This window comes from Vidua macroura, chromosome 4 (genome assembly GCF_024509145.1).
Source record: "Vidua macroura isolate BioBank_ID:100142 chromosome 4, ASM2450914v1, whole genome shotgun sequence".
Classification (NCBI taxonomy): Eukaryota; Metazoa; Chordata; class Aves; order Passeriformes; family Viduidae; genus Vidua; species Vidua macroura.
This window is the reverse complement of record NC_071574.1, coordinates 64,597,726-64,619,233: the sequence shown is the minus strand read 5'-3', so window position 1 is coordinate 64,619,233 and position 21,508 is coordinate 64,597,726. Positions and strand designations below refer to the sequence as shown.

The following is a 21,508-nucleotide window of genomic DNA, read 5'->3' as shown; positions in this document are numbered from 1 at the left end:
TCTTATCAAATAGAGGGAAAGTATCCTGTGGCATGTGTTATATGCTCATTTAATACATTTAAGCATACAAAACCAAATGTGCCTAATGACTGTTTTTCAGTGTTCTCATTCTTTCACTTATTTTTACAAGTGGTCAGCCATAGAAAACAGAAGAACATCCTGGTTTGTTTCAGTGAAATGGATGTAAATGTGAAAAATAATAAAGAAGAATATATTATATTTCATGCTTTTTGTTGGGAACTTTTAGCAGGATTTTACTCACTCATTCATAGGAGTATGTAGTTCTCAATTACTGTAATTTTACATAGAAGGAATATGGAAATGCCATGTTTGCTTTTCTGCCTTACTTACAGGTTAGAGTATCATAAATGATGCTTTTCAGAGGAAGGTAATTTTACAGTGGTACTGCTATGTATGAAAGCAGTAGAGAAAAAGAAATTAATACAAAAGTGTATTAATGCTATTTTACCCCCAGTTAACTTGAATAAAGTACAAAGGTATTCACCCAGAGCTTTCTAAATATTAGTTTCTTGCATTATGAATCTTAGACTACCATTGCAGCTTGGTGGTCTAAGCAAAATGGTCCTTCTCACAGCACTTACTGCGAATCCCTGTCTCAGCAAGGGACTTGTAAGACGTAGAAGGATGAGCTTAGCAGCTCCCTCTGCACTCCACGTGCTGTCCCGTGGACAGACTTTTCAGTGCAGTTGTGTCCTTGGTTGCCTTCCAGGCAATGTGCATCTGCAGTATCTTTCTCTTTCCACTGCCTGTAATATAAGCAGATAATCCTCTGTGAGTAAGAGGACTCTGTGGTGGTTGGGTTATGTTAGAAGTGGTTCTCAAGTTTCTTATGGCAAAAGCATCTCTGAAGATTTTTTTGCCTTAGTAATCCTTAGCTCTCCATGGTTGTCCATGGTTCATCACCCTGTCCCATCTCTGTTGTCTTGTGCTTCTAGTCTGCACTGCTCTTCCCCCTGGGCTTTTTCTGTACTGTTATCTTTGGAGTTCTGAGCAGCCTTTGATAATTTTTGTAGCCTTGAGGAAGAGGTTATTTATTCTATTACTTGTGGTGTAATTAATGCCCTTCAGAGTTGAGGGCAGACATCCAGATCCTACGTATCAAGTCCTTAGGAATAGCACATACTTGATGAAATTAGTGGGATCCTAAATTTAGTTAAAAAAAATAAACTAAAAGTAATAAGGTTGCACTGGTAAATAAAATTACTTAACTCTGTTTCCCTATCACTGCTGCAAGTTTCTTTCCTGATGAATTAGTGAGGGACTGGATGTACACTTTATTCATTCCCTTCTTTCTTTTGTCTGTTATCTGTCATAGCTATGAAAAATTATTTGGATAAACTTCTTTAAAAATAGGTTTCACATCTGACTTCAGCTGTTCAACATTTCAAACTGACCATAATTGTTGAAAACTAAAGGTTTTTCTTATATCACTTCTCAGGTAAAGTACTTCTTGGTGAAGAAGAAGGCTTGGATGATGATTCTGAAACCCGATCTGATGTCAGTGCTGCATCATTTGCAGGTACCTGCCTTTCTTTTTAGCAGCGCAGCCAGCAAATACATTCTGTTATTGCTCTCTGCAAAACGTGCAAGTCATTATGGTGGTGAAGAAGTGTATGGGCATTCAAAAAGCATGGTAAACAAAACTGAAACCATAAATACTGCTGAATGTCAAACTTAGTGAAGTTGACTGCATTCTTTTTTTAAAGAGATGGGGTGGCATCTTTATAAGATGCCTGTTTTCCTGCCTGTAGTTTAACTGTTTCATTACACACTTCCCTTAGCCTAGTTTAACATGTGGTTTAGCCTGTGTTTTCATGTCAAGAGTGAAACACAAATTCAAACACTGGATTGACTCATAAATGCCTGTGTTTTGCAGCTTCTGTGAAGGGTGAGATAACCAGTGAACTGGCTTCCTCATCAGGTGTGTCGACAGGTGGGTCAGTGGGGAGCTCGGCTGCTGATCCCACGGGACACGACATCATCACGGAGCAGCCCCGTTCACAGCATACGCTGCAGTCAGACTCCGTGGACCTGGCAGGTTGTGATCTGACAAGCTCAGCTGCTGAAGGGGAGGATGATGAAGTGCTCAGTCGGAGCTCCAGCCAGATCAGTGCTGTCCAGTCAGATGCCACTATGGATTTGAATGATGGCACACAGGCTTCCTCACCAATTAGTGATAGCTCTCAGACTACTACAGAAGGTCCAGACTCTGCTGTAACCCCTTCAGACAGTTCTGAAATTGTAAGTGTGCAGCGGGCAGAGGGGGGATCTCCTTCTACTGAGGGGCCCGACATATCTCAGAGCTCTTCCATGGAGGGCCCAGACTTGGATTCGTCTCCTTACTCGTCTTCTACTTTTCAATCCTCAGCTAGTAACAGTGGAAAGGTCAGCAGCTCACACCTCCATTGGAGAGCTTGACCTCCTTTTAACACTTTCACTTCAGCAATAATGAAAAACTACAAAGCTGTAATCAATGTGTTCTCTGGGTAGGTCATGTGGAGGCATTACAGATTTCACTCACTGAAAGAGTGGCAACATCAAAGTCTTGACATAAATATATCCTCTTAGTAGTATATCCTTAATTTTGTATAGATATATTAATAATTGTTTTGGTGCAGGTGGGTTAATGGAAGTGTTAAAGGGTGAACAGTTTATTTGGAATGTTAAAGGAATATTTTTGGAGCACAATACTTCACACTGCCTTCTGCCTGTGCTTTTACACTTGGCAAGCACAACTCATCTTTTTTTTTTTTCCTTTTTATTCCATCTTAAGGATTTCTCCTCTAATGGGCAAATGCTGCATGATTTACAAATGTAGCAGTTACATATCTAATAAACACCTGAAATGTGCATACAGTATATCTATTTTAGGACATTTGTCTCTCTTGGGCAACTGTATTGTGAGGTTGTAATAAAACCGGCAAAAATACAGTTACTGGGAGCCAGAGCAGATAATTCAAAAGGGAGAAAATTTAGAACTTCTTAAGACTTTTTCAAAAATTATCAAACTTTTGGCTGTAGTTTTCTTGTAGCAATTTGGAAGCATAATAGTCTCTTAGCACTACAAAAAATAGTAAGTTTATAATCATGCTACAAATACTTCTGCAAGTGTGAGGATTCAAGAACCAAAGGAGTGATGATAAGTGCTCTCTGAATTAAACGAAGGCAGTGCAGAGGCCAAAGTGAGCAGGCATTTATTGACAAGGTGTGTTTATTGGCACAAGGTGTTTATGCAAATCCTTGTCAGTTGGCATACTGTTTACAAGCAGTAATTACGTGTAAAATTATCCTTTCATAATTTACAGACTAAGTGGTTGTTCAAGTTACTGACACGCAAGATTTTTAATTAACAATTTCCAGATGCTTTTAAAGACAGGAAGTAACTGAAGAAGCATCCTGTTTTCTGATAAAATTAGTGAAATTGTTCTTTTTACTTCACTGTCATTGATCGTTATGATTAATTTTTATGGTTATTTTTCCATATACCCACTGCCTATATATTGCCTTGGTTCCAAGGGTCAAACTCTCATCCATATGAGTCCATTTTAGTGGTTTCTGGCTTTGAATGAAGAAATTAAAATACTTTAAAATTATTTCTCCTTTTTTGTCCTACACGGTGTGTTTTGTCCTACACAGTGTGTTCTCAGTTTGACTTCACATATCCAGGTCAAGTGAGGTTATGGGGGAGTTTAACTGCAAGGGCCAAGTTCAGTTTGTGGCAGTAAAGGTGTTGGTTGTGATTTGTAACTGCTGAGAGAGAAACATTTGTGATGAAGGAGCAAGGGGAGCAATGGCCTGAGTGTTTTACTTGGTTCCTGTTGGTAGCCAAGTTCATAGCCCAGCTGAGAGACTCTCAGATGGAACTGTGGCCTCCAATAGCCCCAGAGTTGCAGGAGGAGGGGAAGTGCTTTGGGCTTACATGCAGCTGGACACTAACATTTATCAGGCTCATATTTGCTTTCAGACTCTTTCTAGATTACTAACACTGCATGTTTCAAATTTAATATGCTGTGTAAAGAGAAATTATTTTAAGTCCTATCCTTACATTGTGTAGGTTTTGGAGGGTGCTGAAGGACAGTATTCTGGAATGCAAATTGGGCAGCTACAGGATGAGGAAGATGAAGCTGCAAATATTCTCCAAGATGATTCTTCAGAGTCCTTCAGAAATTCTTCTCTTGGTATGTCGATAAATACAGGGGTGGGCCAGACAGGTGGCACCATTAGACAGGTGTTCAGGTGCATCTGCACTTGAAGGGAGTGAAGACTCGTGTAATGGATACAAAAAACAAATAACTAGATGGATATGTGAAATAAGAAATATATTTCAACACTTGTGATCAATCACTTGTTTTGATCACTGCTAATTTGTTTTTCATGTTGGTATAATTAAGTTTAATTAAGTGCTTTTAGTTTGCATCTGAAATGATATTTCATGAATTTTCTTTTTCTAAAGCTCTTCAACAGTCTCACCTGCTGAAAACCATGAGCCATAGTAGGCAGCCCTCTGATAGCAGCGTGGATCGATTTACATCCAAAGAAGATGCAGCAGATGCTGGTGATCATGAGAACAAGGTGAGAAGTAATCACAGTGGTCAGTTTTAAAGTTCAAAACAATTAAGTTCAAAAAAAATTTAAAATTACAGTTATGATGAAGTAAATTCTAGTGGTAAATGTGGGAAGCATGTATATGTGATGTACCTCATTATAGGTCAAAGAACTCAGGTTGGTAGGGAATCTGAGTTACAGCCTGAATTTAATTTACCATAAGGGGAATATCTAAGTGTTGATATCTTAAATGCAATCATCACCAACAAAGCCGTATCAGAACACCCTACTGAGAACACAGACCCTTTTTGTCTGTGCATTAGCAGGCTACACTGATACTTTCTTACCTGAAATACCTTTGTGCTGATTGCTACCTGTATAGGTAACTTCATGATCTCCTCAGAGGTTAGTCTTTGAGCCTGGTGCCATTCTAACTACAAGTTACTGATTTCCTCTTATATTTTTTTACTTTATCTTTGGACATTGTTCTGAGCTGGGATGAAAGTTTGATTTGTGGCAGGCAGAATTAGATCAGCTTGGACTATTGGGGAATTCTAAATGTGAAACTACAGAAAACAACTTAGAAATAATATGCTTTTCATACAAAGTTTCCAAAGTTTGGTGGCAACAAGTGGTTTAGTATGCTCTTCACATGCAAATAGCAAGTCTAGGTAGTTTAGAAAAATCTACAATAAAATATTTCTGTAATAAAATTGAACCAGTTCTGATACAGGATATAAACTTCTCCAAACCATTGCGCTTTGAGGCCTTTTTTTGGAATATATATTAAACTTCATATGAATATTATATACTCATTTTGTATTAAACCTTTAGACATTTGAGGATGTGCAGTCTTTCTAAATCTTGCGCTAATATTTTTTTTTCAATTGAAGATGATTTTTTTTCTCTGTATAAGCATTGTGATTTGCCTTCAATAGCCCTCCAGGGTAAAGGGGGACATCGGGCACTACACTGACAGAGACTGTGCTCCTCTGGTGCACTGCGTCAGGCTGCTGTCGGCCTCCTTCCTGCTCACTGGGGACAAAGGAGGTATGTTTGTCTTTGAGCTTCATTGGCTCTTTGTGTCTCTCAATGTAGGAAGCTGGAAGTGTGATCACTTTGCTCTGTCTTGGTTTTGATCTCACTTTATTGGAAATATTGGATGTTTTTCTGTGGCAGTCCCTAAGCACCACATCTGCAATTTTTTAAAATGCATCCAGGGATGGGGCTTAACCACATTCCTGTCATGCTTTATGACTGATTTAAGGTGTTTGTTCTTTTTCCCTTTTCTAAACTCTTAATTGCTCACATGCCCATATAATGTATTGGTTTTGGAAGGAGGTGAGCTGGAAGTATGTTATGGCTGTATTAGAGTATTTCAAATATATTTCAAATGCTGTTCATTTGAGGAAAGTAAAAAAGCAGCCTGTATATCACTGCTGCCTCTGACAAACTGGAATTGCTTGCTCTGCCTTCATATTTTTGTACAGGCTAAGCTATTTTATTTTATATAGTGTTGTTAATTAAATTTAAAACAAGGCAGGAAGCTTTTAAAGACCTTCCTTTTAATAATTTTTGTTTCTTCCCCGCAGCTTTAGTTCCTGATAGAGATGTGAGAGTCAGTGTAAAAGCCTTGGCAGTAAGTTGTGTTGGAGCAGCCGTTGCACTTCACCCTGAGTCCTTCTTCAGCAAACTGTATAAAACACCTCTGGAGGCAATGGGAGAAGAGTATGGTATGTTGCAGTTCACATATCCCATTTTATTACTGTGTTTGGGTTTTCAAATAAGTGAGGCAGCATCTACCCTGAAAACTCCAAACTCAGTTTGGTATTTGTGAACAAATACTGCACAAATTGGAATGAATGTGCTGTGCATGTGGTGAGGTATATTTTTTGTAGTAAGATTTAAGTTTCAGTGGATGAGCTTGCTTCTGACAAGGTGAAGCAGTTTTAAAACAATGAGTATGTGGAAGGGGTTTGTTTTTTTTACAAATGTTTTCTTCCAATTTAATTTAGTCCATCTTATTCTTCCATCCTAAGCCATTAGGTTCATTTTTACAAATGAATCACAGGGACCTGAAGTGTGCGGCTGCTTTGATACATTGACCAAAATGCTTCTTGTTTCCTTGGAGCATTTTGTGTACAGTTGAAATAAATCACTAGTGTTTTTAAATAGGTGATCATTGGTCTGAATGGTGTGATTGATGTGTAGATTGCATGCACAGAAAGGGATCTCAGAAGGGGAGAACTAGGGTGGGCATGTTTTGGATGTTGATTGTCCAATAGTTGAGACCTCCACTGTAACATTTTTATGAATCAGTAAAGTCTAATACTAGTATTTTTAAAATAAAGTAGTTGTAACTTATTTTCTTAGAAGAGCAATATGTGTCGGACATTCTGAACTATATTGACCATGGAGATCCCCAGATTAGAGGAGCTACTGCCATTCTCTGTGGAACAATTGTCAACTCCATTCTAATTAAATCCCGCTTTGATGTGGAAAAATGGCTAATAAATGTCAGAAGCTCAACAGGTAACATTTTATTTTATGGGTATCTTTTTGTCTTTTAATGTGACATTGTAATGTTTCATTGCTCAAAATTGGTTTTTTTTCTTTTTTTAGGAAATCTCTTTTCCTTGATAGACTGCATACCTCTGTTACAGAAAACACTGAAAGACGAGTCCTCTGTTACATGCAAACTGGCTTGTACAGCTGTGAGGGTAAGCATTAGGAATTTATTTGCACCACCACAGATCACAGAGTTGTCACTCATTACTGGGATGCTATGCACAGATGTCTAAACATTCAGCATAAAATGATTTCTTCCTGAAGAACTTTTCTGGCCTTGCAGGGTACCCAGCTCTGGTTCTTATCCTAGCTCTTATACAATAACTTTTTTTAGAATTCTAAAGAAAACAGGTGTTTTTTGGATGACTTTCATGCTGCTTTTCTGAGAACCTCTTCTGTAATATAACTGAAAGTTGATTTTTTTTCTCAGCATTGCATCATGAGCTTATGCAGTAGCAGTTACAGTGAACTAGGTTTGCAATTGATTGTTGACCTCCTTGCTCTGAAGAACAGCTCATATTGGCTTGTAAGGACGGAACTTCTGGAAACACTTGCAGAGGTAGATTTTCGGTGAGTGTTTGTATTTTTCCATGGGTGTAGTAGCTGAAGTGCAGAGAAGCATAGGAAACTGTGCTTTGGAAACTGTGTAATGGTGCAATTTCTTCTGAAGCATTAATGAGTTTCCTAAAACTAATTCAGATCAGTCAATCCTGTATGAATTCCTTTGTCAAGTTACCACTGACTGCACAACCAAGCCCAGTCCTAGTAACGCTGTATTGAAGTTTTTAATTCATTGGTCTGTTGTATCAAGTCTTCTGTAAATGTGTGACCAGAGAGGGACCATATCATTTGGAATCTAACTTAGTTTTTCCATCCAGTTTTGTGTGTTTTTAAAGAGAATTTCCCTGACATGTACTCTGTCGTCAGCTCTCTGCAGTCACTCAGTTTCTGTTAATACTGAAATAAATGTGACTTGTTCTTTTTCTTACATTCTTTCATTCTCTTTTGGTTCTTCCAAGCTGAAAGACAAAAGATGTTTATATGAAAATTCTTCAAGTTATCCTTGGTCATACAGAAGTGGACTCTTTGTGAATAGTGATGTTTGGAATGTGTACTGTCTTTTCAAAATAGTCTGATGGTTCTGTGCATGGGAAAAATACAATTAAAATCATGGTCTTTAAATATTTTTTTTTTAATGGTAGGACTGTTTTTCTTCAGTTACAGTAGCCAGATAGTAGGTCAGCAAATAACTTACCTTTTCTAAAGGCTGCAAAAAATGTTAGCTACATTTTTCCTATAGTGTTTTTTTTTTTTTTTTAAATAAACAAAAAGAACTATCAGGGCAGTGAAGGGAGAAGTAACACATAATGGTAACTAATGTACTCTAAATTCTATTTTGTCATAGGCTAGTCAACTTCTTGGAAGGAAAGACTGAGAGCTTGCACAGAGGTATTCATCATTATACTGGTGTAAGTAAATTGTTTAATCAGTATATTGTGTTTCTGGATTAAGGTACCAGTGCAGTGTCATCACTTTGTTTTTAAATTCTGTCAACACTGATGGCTATTGTACTTTTTGTGCAAATAGATTCACATTCTAGAACTTACTACATTTGGGAATATACTTACTATGGAGATCAGATATCTTCATTTTCTGTGGTGTGTTTGTGGCTTGTTCTTTTTTAACTTAAAAAAAATTGACATTTGTGTAGTTAGAGAATGCAGTTGGCAATGTTAAGGTAAAGATGGTCTTGCAGGCTTGTATGACAGATGAAATCTCACTTGTTAACTCTCTTTTAACAATGTGATCAAATGATGAAAATGGTCAGTGAACTTAATTTACTGTGCTAATTTATTTTCTAGCTATTAAAGCTTCAGGAGAGAGTACTTGAAAATGTTGTAATAAGTCTGCTTGGAGATGAAGATCCAAGAGTGAGACACGTGGCTGCGGCTTCCTTAATGAGGTGAAATTTTTATTTATAGGAAAAGAAAAAGAGAACTTTAGAAAGATATTTGCATATTGGTGTGTACCTATAACTAAAATAATCACTTGGGTGTTTTTAATATACATATATATATCTATATGCATGTATATATATTTATTCAAAAGAGAGATGGGAAACAAATACATCTTTATGGTACCTGGAACATGCATCATTCTGACTCATCAGGTAATTGTACTTTGCTTTCTATTAGCAATCCAATTACATTAAATTACATTCTGAGGGTATTACATTGTATTACATTCTGAGGGTCACTTTCAGTCTCAACTTCCTCAGAATATTTTTCTTCATCCTGAAGTGGTTTGTTCAGTATCCTGGCAGTGGCTGATTGACTTAAAATGTTGCAGTTCTACATATTTGTCCCAGCTCCCAACCGCTGTAGTTTGCACATGGTCATACACAGTGTATCTTAAAACCTTTGTGCTCACTGATCATAGTGCAGCAGCTAATTTTGTTTGCAAAGCAGATGTTTGCTGTAACCTACTACAGTTATAGTTACTGTATAGATAAATGCACCAAAGGGTTAGGATTAGTTGGTAGTTTATTTACTGGAATTCAGAGAGTTAAATTTTATGTTTGAAGAAGTTGGGAGCATGTAACACTGAATTCCTGGTATATTTTATTATCAGAGGAGTTTTTTTCCTAGTTTTTTCATACTGTTAATTGCTGTCCATTCCTAATAACAAATAAAGGACAACTAATATATTAAAGTTCTGATACTTAAAAGTGTTTGTATTGCCAAAGCAGCTCAGCAGAGGAGTCATGAACTGTTTCATCATAGAGCTTGTGGTTTTTATTAAGGGACTTGATTCTGAAATGGAGTTATTTTATTAACTGAGTGGTAACAAGTTGAAGTTTTTTGGATCTTTATGCTGACTTAGTGACAGGAGCTGTGTTAAGATTGGAAAAGACTTAACTTGCCCAAGAAAGCTGCTACAAGCTTGTAGAAACCCCTTGAAACATCCAGTAAGGACATTCATTGGAAGTACCCTCACTGAGATTACAAAAACATGTGTAAAATAGCTTTTTACTTTTACATAAGTTGAAAATACTGTTGTTCAAGAAGACTAGATTTGATTTTATGTTTTGGTTTTGCTGCATAGAAATCGGATAGTAAAAATTTTTCAGTAAAAATGAGTTCTCGGTTGATACAGCTACTCATGGGGAAAATATCTGGGGAGATCAGGGAACAGCAAGAGAGAAGTAATCTGTGTAAGTGTTTGTTGTAGTATGTGTGGGCAGGTATCTCCAGAAAAGACTTTTTTTTAAATTACTGTATGTCTCTAGCAGTTGCTTTGTCCTGACTTGAGCTCCTTGGTTGTAATGAAGAGCAGTTATATAAAGATTAATTCAGCTTAATAAATTTAGGTAATAGCTATTTACAATTTGATATGTGCAATTAACAAATGTAGCTTGCTGAGGTGTATATTAAATGCATTTAAACTAGGTGTTAAATAATATCTGAATAATAATTTTTCTTTTTGACACTCAATTTTCTTTCAGGCTTGTTCCAAAGCTGTTTTATAACTGTGATCAAGGACAGGCTGACCCAGTTGTGGCAGTAGCACGAGACCAAAGCAGTGTCTACCTGAAACTCCTCATGCATGAAACACAGCCCCCATCTCACTTTGCAGTGAGCACTATCACCAGGTGTGTTATCTGCCTGGCCTTGCTTCAAAAGGAATGGAGACCCAAATTTTACTTTGCAGTGTCTAGGATTGTAGTTAAGTCCTGCAAATCCACATGCTTATGAATTCCTTTTCTAGTCTGTAGGAGCACCTGTAGTAGGTTTAACCTCTACAGAAACTGAGTCATGTTCCAAGAGTATGCTGTGAGTTACTGGTGATGTGCTCACACACAGAGTCATTGTTTTGAGATAGTTTCTTCTCTCCATCCTGAAGTCACCCTACTTGCCCATTAAATTACAAAACCAAGTCCAGCTTTTCAAGCTAATTGTATGTATGTTACTGATCTTCAGATGTTGATCAGGTTTATAACTCTCCACATCCTGTTTAATGATTGTAGTTGCAGAAGGCTGTACTCCCTTTATCATTTAAAAATAAATTCTAGTTTTGATAGTGTGATCTTCTTGTATTTTTGCTGCCAGCTGTACTTTTTCTGTCTTATAGACAGTATGAGTTGTATGTATTTATAGGGGTTGTTGGATTCTATCAGTTTGTCATAAAAGTTTTTAATTCTATGCCTTTTGCTATATGGTCTTGATCTTGTCACCTAAGATATATGCTATAGTATGGAAGCAATAGAACTTTGTGGATCCAGTGTTATTCTGGATAGAAAATAGAGTTTCTACAGCAATAATCCTAACTTTTTGGGCATGCAAAAATGTTGAATCCATTTGACCAACAGCAAAGACAACAGCAAAGTTAAATTGGTGGTCATTTCTCAAGTATCTAGTTAGAAACTGACAGTTGATTTCTGTTCACTAACAAAGAGGTTTTATTTATAAATTAAATAGCATTTACTAATACAACCCCAAAAATACTACAATATAAGATGGTATTTAGACTGTTCTCTGGTTTTGTATGTTACAAGCAATCTATGAAACACATAATAGTAATTTAAGCTTAAATATTTAATTAATACAATTAATTTTTGATTGGGATGGGGGGTTTTAAGTACATGTTTTAGTGGGTATTAATGTTTTTATTTCAGAGCATACAGAGGTTACAATATGCTGCAAAGTCCAACAGATGTCACTATGGAAAACAACCTTTCAAGGGTTATTGCAGCAGTTTCCCATGCATTGACAATATCCACTACAAGAGCACTTACGGTGAGTTTTCTTATATGTGAATTCTTGTAAATAGAGTTTCTTTGAGTTTTCTTGCTATGGTGGCTGACTTTTTCCTATTTTACATGCTTGCTTTTTTTTTCATGATTTCCTGACTGTATCTGGGGCTTTTGTACTGTGACAATGGCAGTAGTAATAGATTTAATTCTCACTCTTAAGATACTGTGTTGCTAACTCTTCCCTGGTGAAACTAATTTGATTCTTGGTGTCTGCTTTTCAGTTTGGCTGCTGTGAAGCTTTGTGCCTTCTCTCCACAACATTTCCAGTCTGCACCTGGAGTGTGGGATGGCACTGTGGGTATGTTCCCTCTTTTGTTAATTGAACTTCTGAAAGTCACATTTGTGAAACAGAAGTGGATTTACTTAGACATTGAAGTCCTGGTTTAGGTATATGCTGGTAAGCTTATCTTAGCAGTTCTTTAAGAACTTTGTACAGAATACAGAAAATTATAACTTCAGGTTGTCAGGGTATTAAGTGCCAGCATTTGTCATCCCTGGAACCACGGTGTCTGTCACAGGGATTGGCTGCAACTGCTCTTATAGAAAGATAGATACAGTCAGCATCTATGAAATGTGATATAGGAGAAGATATTCCATGCTTTTGAAAGGATGTTTATCTTTGGGATATTATATTTTGTAGTATCTCTTTAAAATTTGAACATTAAAATTTTCATCTTGGTTTCATATCTGTGTTGAAAAATGGTGGGTCAAGGAAGCTGGTTCGTCTTGCCTGCTATAATATTGTCAGATGCATTTAAATTGGTCTCATTTGGCACACTGAGTGGGAACAGCAAATTGGGTATCTGTAATACTTCAGTGTTAATATAGGTAATACATGATAGTCTCAAATTACTTACATTCTGAAGAGTTTCTTCAGGATGAAAATGTACAGGTGGCAGGCTAAAAGCTTCGATTTTGCCTGATTATTACTGCTGTGCCATGTGAGCAGTAAAAGTAGTTATGGAGATGTGCACCTGTGGAGCTGTTCAGTTTTTAAATACATCTAATATAATTTGTGTTGATTTTCTTTGTTGCTGTCATTGTGTCTCTTACTCTGTTAGGCTGGGAATTTTTGTCTTATTTTAAAACCAAAACCCAACCCCCCAAAAAAACATCATCTCTCAGGTGCTTTTCTTATCAGCAGGCCCTTGCTTCCCTTGCTGGCCCTAACTGTGGTATATGTAGCATAAAAGGTGTGGTCCAGTGATAAAAAATGATGTGAGCAGTACTTAGCTGGAAAATAAAATCAATATATCTTCTCTTCTACCTAGCTTAAAAATGTTTTAAAGATGTGTGTAATATTCATGAATGATCCAATGACATAGCCTTTGCCCTTTCCTCTGATTCCTTCTTCACAAATTTTTGCCCAGTGTTTATACTAATTTGGACTGTAATTTTAGTTCTGTGGATATGGACATTTATTGTTCTGGATAATAAGAATATAATAACATGGATAGTAAGGTGAGAATTTTGCCAAAGTTCCTTCATATCTTAAGTATTGTTGTTCTTATGATTAAGAAGTTACCGGTAGTGCTGCATTCCAACTCTGTACAGCTCAACATGGATTAAGTAATGGATTTCTGACTGTATGTGAAATAAATAACAGGTGCCTGTGAAAATACTTTACAAAAACTAAAGGAAGGCAGTGTAATTACTTCTGGAGCTTTATCAAATTAATAGCTACACTTAGTGTCAGTTTAATTTTCTGAAATTCCTGTAGTTGTGTTAGACCAGAGGAACTATATTAGAAGATTTTAATTATTTCAAATTAAAAGATATTTTGAAAGATTTTCAGATTCCCTTTATTTAGAGGTTGCATAAGGTCTTTTCCTGAAAGAAACTGGAGTATATAGGTCTTACAGCTTTGAAGTGATGTGTGTAATTCACAGAGTATTCTGTCAAACATCTTCTGGTGATCTCTGCCTGCCCTTTCTTAAACTTGACTTCCATGGGAAAATCTGGTCTTATAATTATTGTCAAGGAAAACACAGAATACAGCAGAAAACTAGCATCTTGGATAGAATTCACTCAAAAAATAGAGAGGATTTGATGGAATGCAATTGTTTAATTAATTTATTGTCACTTTAAAGCACTATCTTGTTACATTGCAATACTACAGCTAATGTCTCCCATCCTTACCTTGCATATATGCACAAGACTTAACTGAAGATATTTGAGGACTGTAGTGGGTAGCAAATAAATACAGAATTCTTCAGTTTATCAGTAGATGTCACTATAGCCTTGGGATTTGCTATTAAAAGGAAGGCAATGGCTCTTAAAGAAACCAGAGTATTGTCAGGTCTCTGCTGCAAATTGTTTTTTGAGTTTGTATTTGAGTGTTAAATGTGTATTTCTGTAGCACAGATTTCATTTCACTAGATTAGCCATCTGCTTGACTGTTGGTTTTCTCAAGACTTTTAATTTGCCAAAAGGAGGAAAAAAAGTAGTGACATTCCAAAATTAAACTTCCAGTGTTTCCCAGCCAAGTTCTTCAGATGAACCTCAGAAGGGCTGCACCATTGGTATGGCTGGCTTGGTCCTGTCCCTCCTTTCATCAGCATGGTTCCCACTGGACCTCTCAGCACATCAGGATGCTTTGATTTTGACTGGAAACTTGCTTGCAGGTAAGGCAGGACAAGAAAAGTAGGATTGTCCTTATATTTTATCATTAGGATTAGAAGGGCCATATCTCACTCTATTCTGATTGTATGCCATGAAAAACTTACAAGAGTAAGCAGAAGAAATAAAGAAGGAACTTGCACCCAGGAGATTTGAAAAGAAACTAGCTCTTTGTAGCTAAGTTGCAAATTTCCTCCAGTTGCCAAAGGGCATACTTGGTACAAGCTGGGTACAAAGAATTCAAATTTTGTTGGTTTTAACTCTGCAGCTACTCCTGGCTTTGAAATTCTGATTGAACTTCTGTTCATATAGAGACAATAACCATAGCTGCCTTCAAAATTTTCTGGTGCTTAATTCCAAGTTTTGTCTTCTATTTCCTGAAATTGCAGCAAGTGCTCCCAAGTGCTTAAAGAATCCCTGGAGTGCTGAAGAAGATGCAAACCAAGGTGCTGCAAAGCAGGAGGAACCCTGGCCAGCTCTGTCAGATCGAGCTCTTGTCACTTTAGTAGAACAGCTCTTTTCTCATCTGCTGAAGGTCATTAATATTTGTGCACATGTGATGGATGATGTTGCTCCTGGTCCAGCAGTAAAGGTATATATTAAAAATAAAAAAATAAAATTATGTGACTTAAATACAGTTGTGCTATAGACCTCTTCACATTTTAGACTTGATATAGGTAAGTATCTAATTCCTTGATAATTACTCCATTCTGTGTAGTAAAGCAAGTACCATGAAAAAAGTGCATATTTTTCTTCACGTAACAGGTTTTTCTTTAGTTCTGCAGTGTTTAAAATATTACCCTAAATTTTGAGTCTTTTATTCCTGCTGACTTCACTTGAAACATTAATTCAGTGAGGAGTATGTAGAGTATGTGAAGTACTGGATTGCATACTCTGGGAAATGTGTTGACTTTTGGGTTGGTTGGCTGGTTGTAATGCACTTAGCTCCTTTAGGGGCTAAAAATAACTTGTCTTCTGAATATCCTGTAAAATATTTTGACTTCTGGTTATATGAGGTACTTCCAGGTTTGAGGGTTTTGGAGATTTTTTTGAGGCATATGCATTTAGAGACTGATTTAGAAACTGTAAGACAGTATTGTTAAAATCAGTAATTTCTTCATATTTTAAAAATGTTTGAATATAATTTTGACACTCCTTTATCTGGAATCAAAAGGAAGGATAGTCATTGAGCTCTAATTTCATCTTACTGGCTTATGCTGAAGCTGAAAATTTCAACTCATTGGCCTATGCTGAAGTTGAAAATAAAGTAGGGAATATATTAAACTATTTCCTTTTTACACAGGAAATTAATGTCCTGAACCTGAAACATTTCAATTTAACTGACAGTCAAATGAAGGGCAGTTTAAACAAAAGCATATGCTTGTATTTTTGTAGAAGAAAAAAACCTACTTGCTTACAAAACTGATAAAGCTTCTTTTAATTCTAGGCAGCATTACCTTCTCTCACAAACCCACCTTCTCTTAGTCCAATTCGGAGAAAGGGGAAAGAGAGGGAGTCTGTGGAGCAGGCATCTGTGCCAATGAGCCCTAAAAAGAGTGGTGAAGCAAGTCCAGGTAGGCACATCACTTCTGTTAACCCTTCCAGCTACCTGCCCCACAGCGTGTGGTTATGGCAGAGAGAGAAGAAATAAAGCTGAGTAACCATCCTGGAGCTTCAGTTCAAGAGGCTGGCAGGGTACTGCAGTGGTGGAAAGGCAGCCGTGGGTGGGGGCTTCTTTACTGTTTTGGTTTTTATTAACTGTAAGCTGAAAATTAACTGTACTTTTCAGAACAAAAGCACTGCTGAATCCTTTTCTTCACTTTTTGTGAATCTACTCAGCTATTGACTAAAATAATTCTTGCACATATGTTACTTAAAATAAATTTAAATGTTGGCTTCCAGCTTTTGGCAGGAGTGACTTACATTGCTTTTAGAAATGAGATAATGAATCTTGAAGCATTTTCTTTCATTAATAAATAATGAAGGAAACATGTGTTAATTCTGTTTTGTAAATTGTACATGCACTTCAGTATTAAGCCCTCTGGGTTAATTTCTCTTACTACAGCAGGCTGGATCGTTGGAATGCTGTTCATTTTCTAGTTGTGCACAGTTTATTTCTGCAGTTTGGAATATACATGTGGATTGAAAAAACCATACTGTTTAATAATGCAGATGTGGTAAATTATATTGTGTACATGTCATGAGCAGACTCGAAAAGGCATATTGTGCTAATCTCTGATATTCTTTTAAGCTTCTAGGCAAACTGATGCTACAGGACCTGTTCCAACAAGTAAATCATCTTCAGTAGGAAGCTTTTATCATCTTCCATCATACCTGAAGTTATATGATGTCTTGAAAGCAACCCATGCTAATTATAAGGTACTGCATGATATTGTTTGATTGGACTGCAATGGGGTTGGATAATAACTTTGTTTCTTTTAAACAGGCTCTGCCTCTGTCAGCTCACTTGTTTACCTGTGTAAACAGTTTATACACACAAAAAAAGAATTTAAAGAAAGATCACAACTACCACCAATAAAAACAAAAACTGGCCAAACAACAACCCATGATAGGCACTGTCACCCTATTGTTTCTCTGCTGTCATTATTGCTGGTAAAAAATGACTCTTTGGTGGCTTGGCAATCCCAAATAAATCCCCGTGTCTGTTCTCTCTGCACTTTATTCCAGGGTGGGGAAGCTTTTTCTTCATTAGTTCAGGTGACAGAAGATGCAATCTCTAGAGAGATCTGATATGTACACTTCAAGAATTGTGTTCTTATTACACCTACTGTGTTTATTAGAAATGCGTCATCCAACTCTGTTGCTTGTCAATGCCCTAGGCCTTCCTCAAGCAAGAAGATCCCTTTTTTTTCTTAGTCAAAATGGAGTCCTGCCATTTCAGCAATGCCTAAGGCAATCTAAGCTGTCAGTGAAATTCTAAACAAAAGATCATTTTATGTCAATACCCACTTCTTCCAGCAATTTGTATCTCCTTGTCAAGTAATGGTTAAGGAAAAATGTGGTTTTATTTTCTGGGAACAGGTTACTTTGGATCTCCAGAACACGAATGAGAAGTTTGGATGTTTCTTACGGTCTGCCCTAGATGTTCTCTCTCAAATCTTGGAACTTGCTACTCTTCAGGACATTGGAAAGGTATAAGACTTGTTTGATTTTTCTTTTGTAGTTAACTTGTCCAGTATCCGTGGTCCTTACTGGGAGAAAGCAGGTATCACTGATTTCAAAATTGCTACTCTTCCAAGGGGTAGTAATCCTAGAAGTGTTGTGCTTCCACAAAGTTGAATAAAGTGCTAAAGCAGATTCTCCTGGTTAAATTACTGCTGTTGAAAACTGGAATAATTTTTTACTTTTTAAATTTCACATGGGAATTTTTCTTCCCAGCCAAATGATTTGCCTTCAGTCATTCCCTATATTCATATGTTTTAAATATACAAAATGTCAGAAGACCTACTGTCCTCCTTCCTCTCCTGTGTCTTGATATTTTTTCTCCTGAACTGTGGTGTTAAACATTGTAGTATTTTAAGATTAGGAGGAAAATGTTGAATTTTTATTTCTTTATGTAATTCCTTGATTTTCCTTAAATAAATGTAATTGTATTTAGTACAAAAACCTGTGCTACTGAGCAGTTTTCACTGTAATATTTTAATATAATGAAAGAAACCCGCAATTTAATGCACTTGTTTTTCTGATTTTCTAGTGTGTAGAAGAAATTCTGGGATATCTAAAATCATGTTTCAACAGAGAGCCAACAATGGCAACAGTGTGTGTACAGCAGGTAAGGAGTTATTTTTTTATGTGTTGTGTGAGTGTTAATCCTGATGTCCTTTGGCTGTCAATTGGATGCTAAGAATGGCCATGCTTTTAAGGGAAGTGGTATGTAGAAACACTGGCCCAGGTGGAGCAAATAGAGCATATTTTCTTTCGTTTTCACTACTTGCTCTGTAACTTGATATTAGTTTCCTCTTGAACTGCTTCCAATTCACAGAACTATTTTAACTAATGTTCAGAAAACAAGCTTGTTTCCTACCTTACCAAAAGTGTTCTTTAACCAGTTAACTGCATCAAAAAACCCTAGAAAGCAAAGAACTGACTGCCTTAGTGATGGATTTCTTGCAGGCTTCCAATTAAATATTTAGGTTTAAGTCCTCAAGGATTAATTACAGTGGGAGACAAGTCAGGGTTTTTTTTTTTTTCCTGAAATGTTAACTTTTCTTCTTCCAATTTTCTTCTCTAGTTATTGAAAACTTTGTTTGGGACAAATCTGGCTTCTCAGTATGATGGCTTGTCTTCAAACCCCAGCAAGGCTCAAGGCAAAGCTCAGCGCTTGGGTTCCTCCAATCTGAGACCTGGTCTCTACCACTATTGCTTCATGGCACCCTACACACACTTCACACAGGCCCTTGCTGATGCCAGTCTAAGGAACATGGTTCAGGCTGAGCAGGAGCATGATGCTTCAGGGTAACTTCCTTCCCTTACATCATAATGTTAACTTGAACTAGAGTCTGTTCTTAGTGTTTTTCATGAATGTGAGTATCATTGGGGTGCTGTGTAACTTGAAAATACAGACTTAAGCAGAGTAACTTGTCTTGGTGAGCACATCCTGAATGCAGTTATCACTAACGTGTTCTCCAAAGCGAAGTGAAGTCATTAAGATGGATATCATTGAAGTTTTTTAAAAGCATAGTAGTTTTAAATGCTTGTATTCAAAATGTATTATTAATTTATAAATACAGCAAATAGTCAATGTGTAAAAGAAAAAGCAGAAGGATAGCTGAGTAAAGACTAGAAAATCTTCCTCTGATCAAAGTGTATTGTAGATTCTCTGCCCTTTGTTTCTACTAAGATTCTTGAAGCAGTCAGGTAGTTTAAGAGAAGTTGGCATTGGCACAGCAAAATGCATCTAAGGACAGTATATTTGTTGAGATTTGTTTTAATGTGTGTGGGGTTTTTTGTATTTTTTTTTGTAACAGATGGTTTGATGTGCTGCAGAAAGTTTCTACACAGCTGAAAACTAGCATTTCCAGTGCAGCAAAACATCGTGCTGATAAGGTACTTGTGTCTGTGTTCTTCTGAAAGAGCTGTACCTTAGATTTAAAACATTTTTCCTCCTTTCAAAACTAATTTGGCTTTGAATCAGAGACATGTTCAGATGTTAGATTACTTTAAAATCTCTCTATTACAGAATGCTATTCACAATCACATTCGTTTATTTGAACCCCTTGTCATAAAAGCATTGAAACAATACACAACAACAACGTCGGTACAGCTGCAGAGACAAGTTCTAGACTTGCTTGCTCAACTGGTTCAGCTGCGAGTTAACTACTGTCTTCTGGATTCAGATCAGGTTGGTACCTCTCCACATTTGCAAATTGTCATACAGATCTCACCAGCAGGCTCAATTAATATCTGCAGCAAAAATATTTCCAGCAGTCCATTCATTGTACTAAAAGTCAAGACTTAAAGGAGGGTGAGACTCAGTTTCCTGCCCCTCAGCCACAAATAACTTCAGACTTCCGGGTTTTTTTTGCGTGTAAATGACTTTTTGAGTTCTGCAACAATTATTTAAGAACTGCCCATGAGATGGACTTGAGGAATAAAATGATGTGGACAATACAGTCAGTTTTATTAAATAAAACTTCATTTACAAATGGAAATACCTTCTTCCATACTGAGAGTATGGACTTCCTTATGACTGATAATGAGCATCATGGCTGACAACTGTTGTTTGATGTTAATGGCAGTGAGGGGAGCTAATGGCAAATACAGTAGTCTGTGTTGTTGTCCATAGAAGCAGTGAATTTGTAAAATAAAATTTAAGTGGTTTACTTAGAAGTGTTTTATTTACTACAGTTATTTTCAGGTTCATAAATGAAGGTGACTTGCAATACTTAAGTTTTCTGTAAGTTCATAAAGAGATAATTCTTTTAAATGCATAAGTGCTTTGGATTTTATCTCAGTTTAGATTTTTGGCTGATTCTTAACTTCTTGACTGTAATACCTCAAATATTGTATTTTATGAGTGAAAGATGAAGTTATACTTAAAAATATACAGACTACAGGTTAAACGTGTCATAAGTTCATGCAAGCTGTAATAAGCTTCAACAGGTTTCTCCATCTTCTGTAACTGCACAGGGAACATTTCATAACATAGTGTAAATGATTTTCAGTGCCTGTCTATAACTGTCAAAATGGTTTCAAATGGAAATAAATGTCTGTTCTGATGCACACTTTATTCTCTCTTTAGGTGTTTATTGGATTTGTGCTAAAGCAGTTTGAATACATTGAAGTAGGACAGTTCAGGTATGAAATTGACAAAGAGCCTTTGAATAATGAGGGTTTTGCAGCTGTCTTGTTCGGAAAGATAGATTAGTGATATGTCACAAGTAGTGATTAGATTTGCTGGTTATTTCTGCCTTATGAGAAAGGGAGAGTTCTCTTCTGGGCAGTGTGCTTGTTTATTATCTGGTTCCAATAGTAACTCTTCCAGATATCTTAGGTTCCATGTGACTGAAGAAGTCAGGAAGTAAAATAGAAAATAATAATAATAATCTTCAACTTCCATTTTGGTATTGTAAACGCATTCCTTTGGGCCCTTCTGCCAAAGCTATGCTTCCAGAAATCAGCATTTCATTGCAATTGCTTAAGGGAGAGCTACTTCTTCCTATTGTGGATACAGAATGAATCCATATGTACTCTGGTCACCTGGTACACATTGCATAGGACCTAATAGGTCATAAGCAAGGCAGTGAAATTTTTACTGTCAGTTATTTCTGATTTTTCTTGAGTTTTTAAAACACTTGAGTTTTAATGAAGAGAAAACTTGTTCTTTTGCTCTGTGGGCCTTCTACAGAAATAATCTAATGTGCATTAGACAGTGTGTTATAGTGTTATAACTGTAGTGGTCAAAGATTGAAAGAAATCCCT

At 36.7% G+C, this 21,508-nt stretch overlaps 1 protein-coding gene across 3 annotated transcripts in view; it reads left to right on the top strand.

Annotated features, from left to right (window-relative positions):
- Positions 1–21,508, top strand: part of HTT (huntingtin) — a 77,016-nt gene that overhangs the window by 17,892 nt on the left and 37,616 nt on the right. For all 3 annotated transcript variants that reach the window (XM_053975050.1, XM_053975049.1, XM_053975051.1), the window contains 24 exons: positions 1,460–1,540; positions 1,898–2,262; positions 4,076–4,199; positions 4,475–4,593; positions 5,505–5,616; positions 6,159–6,299; positions 6,940–7,098; positions 7,189–7,286; positions 7,565–7,704; positions 8,540–8,603; positions 8,997–9,097; positions 10,640–10,786; positions 11,810–11,930; positions 12,169–12,245; positions 14,420–14,571; positions 14,956–15,158; positions 16,014–16,140; positions 16,818–16,945; positions 17,609–17,719; positions 18,282–18,359; positions 18,819–19,042; positions 19,555–19,633; positions 19,767–19,928; positions 20,829–20,884. In XM_053975050.1, coding sequence (XP_053831025.1) covers positions 1,460–1,540; positions 1,898–2,262; positions 4,076–4,199; positions 4,475–4,593; positions 5,505–5,616; positions 6,159–6,299; positions 6,940–7,098; positions 7,189–7,286; positions 7,565–7,704; positions 8,540–8,603; positions 8,997–9,097; positions 10,640–10,786; positions 11,810–11,930; positions 12,169–12,245; positions 14,420–14,571; positions 14,956–15,158; positions 16,014–16,140; positions 16,818–16,945; positions 17,609–17,719; positions 18,282–18,359; positions 18,819–19,042; positions 19,555–19,633; positions 19,767–19,928; positions 20,829–20,884 — 3,169 coding nt within the window. The remainder of the gene's footprint in view (positions 1–1,459; positions 1,541–1,897; positions 2,263–4,075; positions 4,200–4,474; positions 4,594–5,504; positions 5,617–6,158; positions 6,300–6,939; positions 7,099–7,188; positions 7,287–7,564; positions 7,705–8,539; positions 8,604–8,996; positions 9,098–10,639; positions 10,787–11,809; positions 11,931–12,168; positions 12,246–14,419; positions 14,572–14,955; positions 15,159–16,013; positions 16,141–16,817; positions 16,946–17,608; positions 17,720–18,281; positions 18,360–18,818; positions 19,043–19,554; positions 19,634–19,766; positions 19,929–20,828; positions 20,885–21,508) is intronic.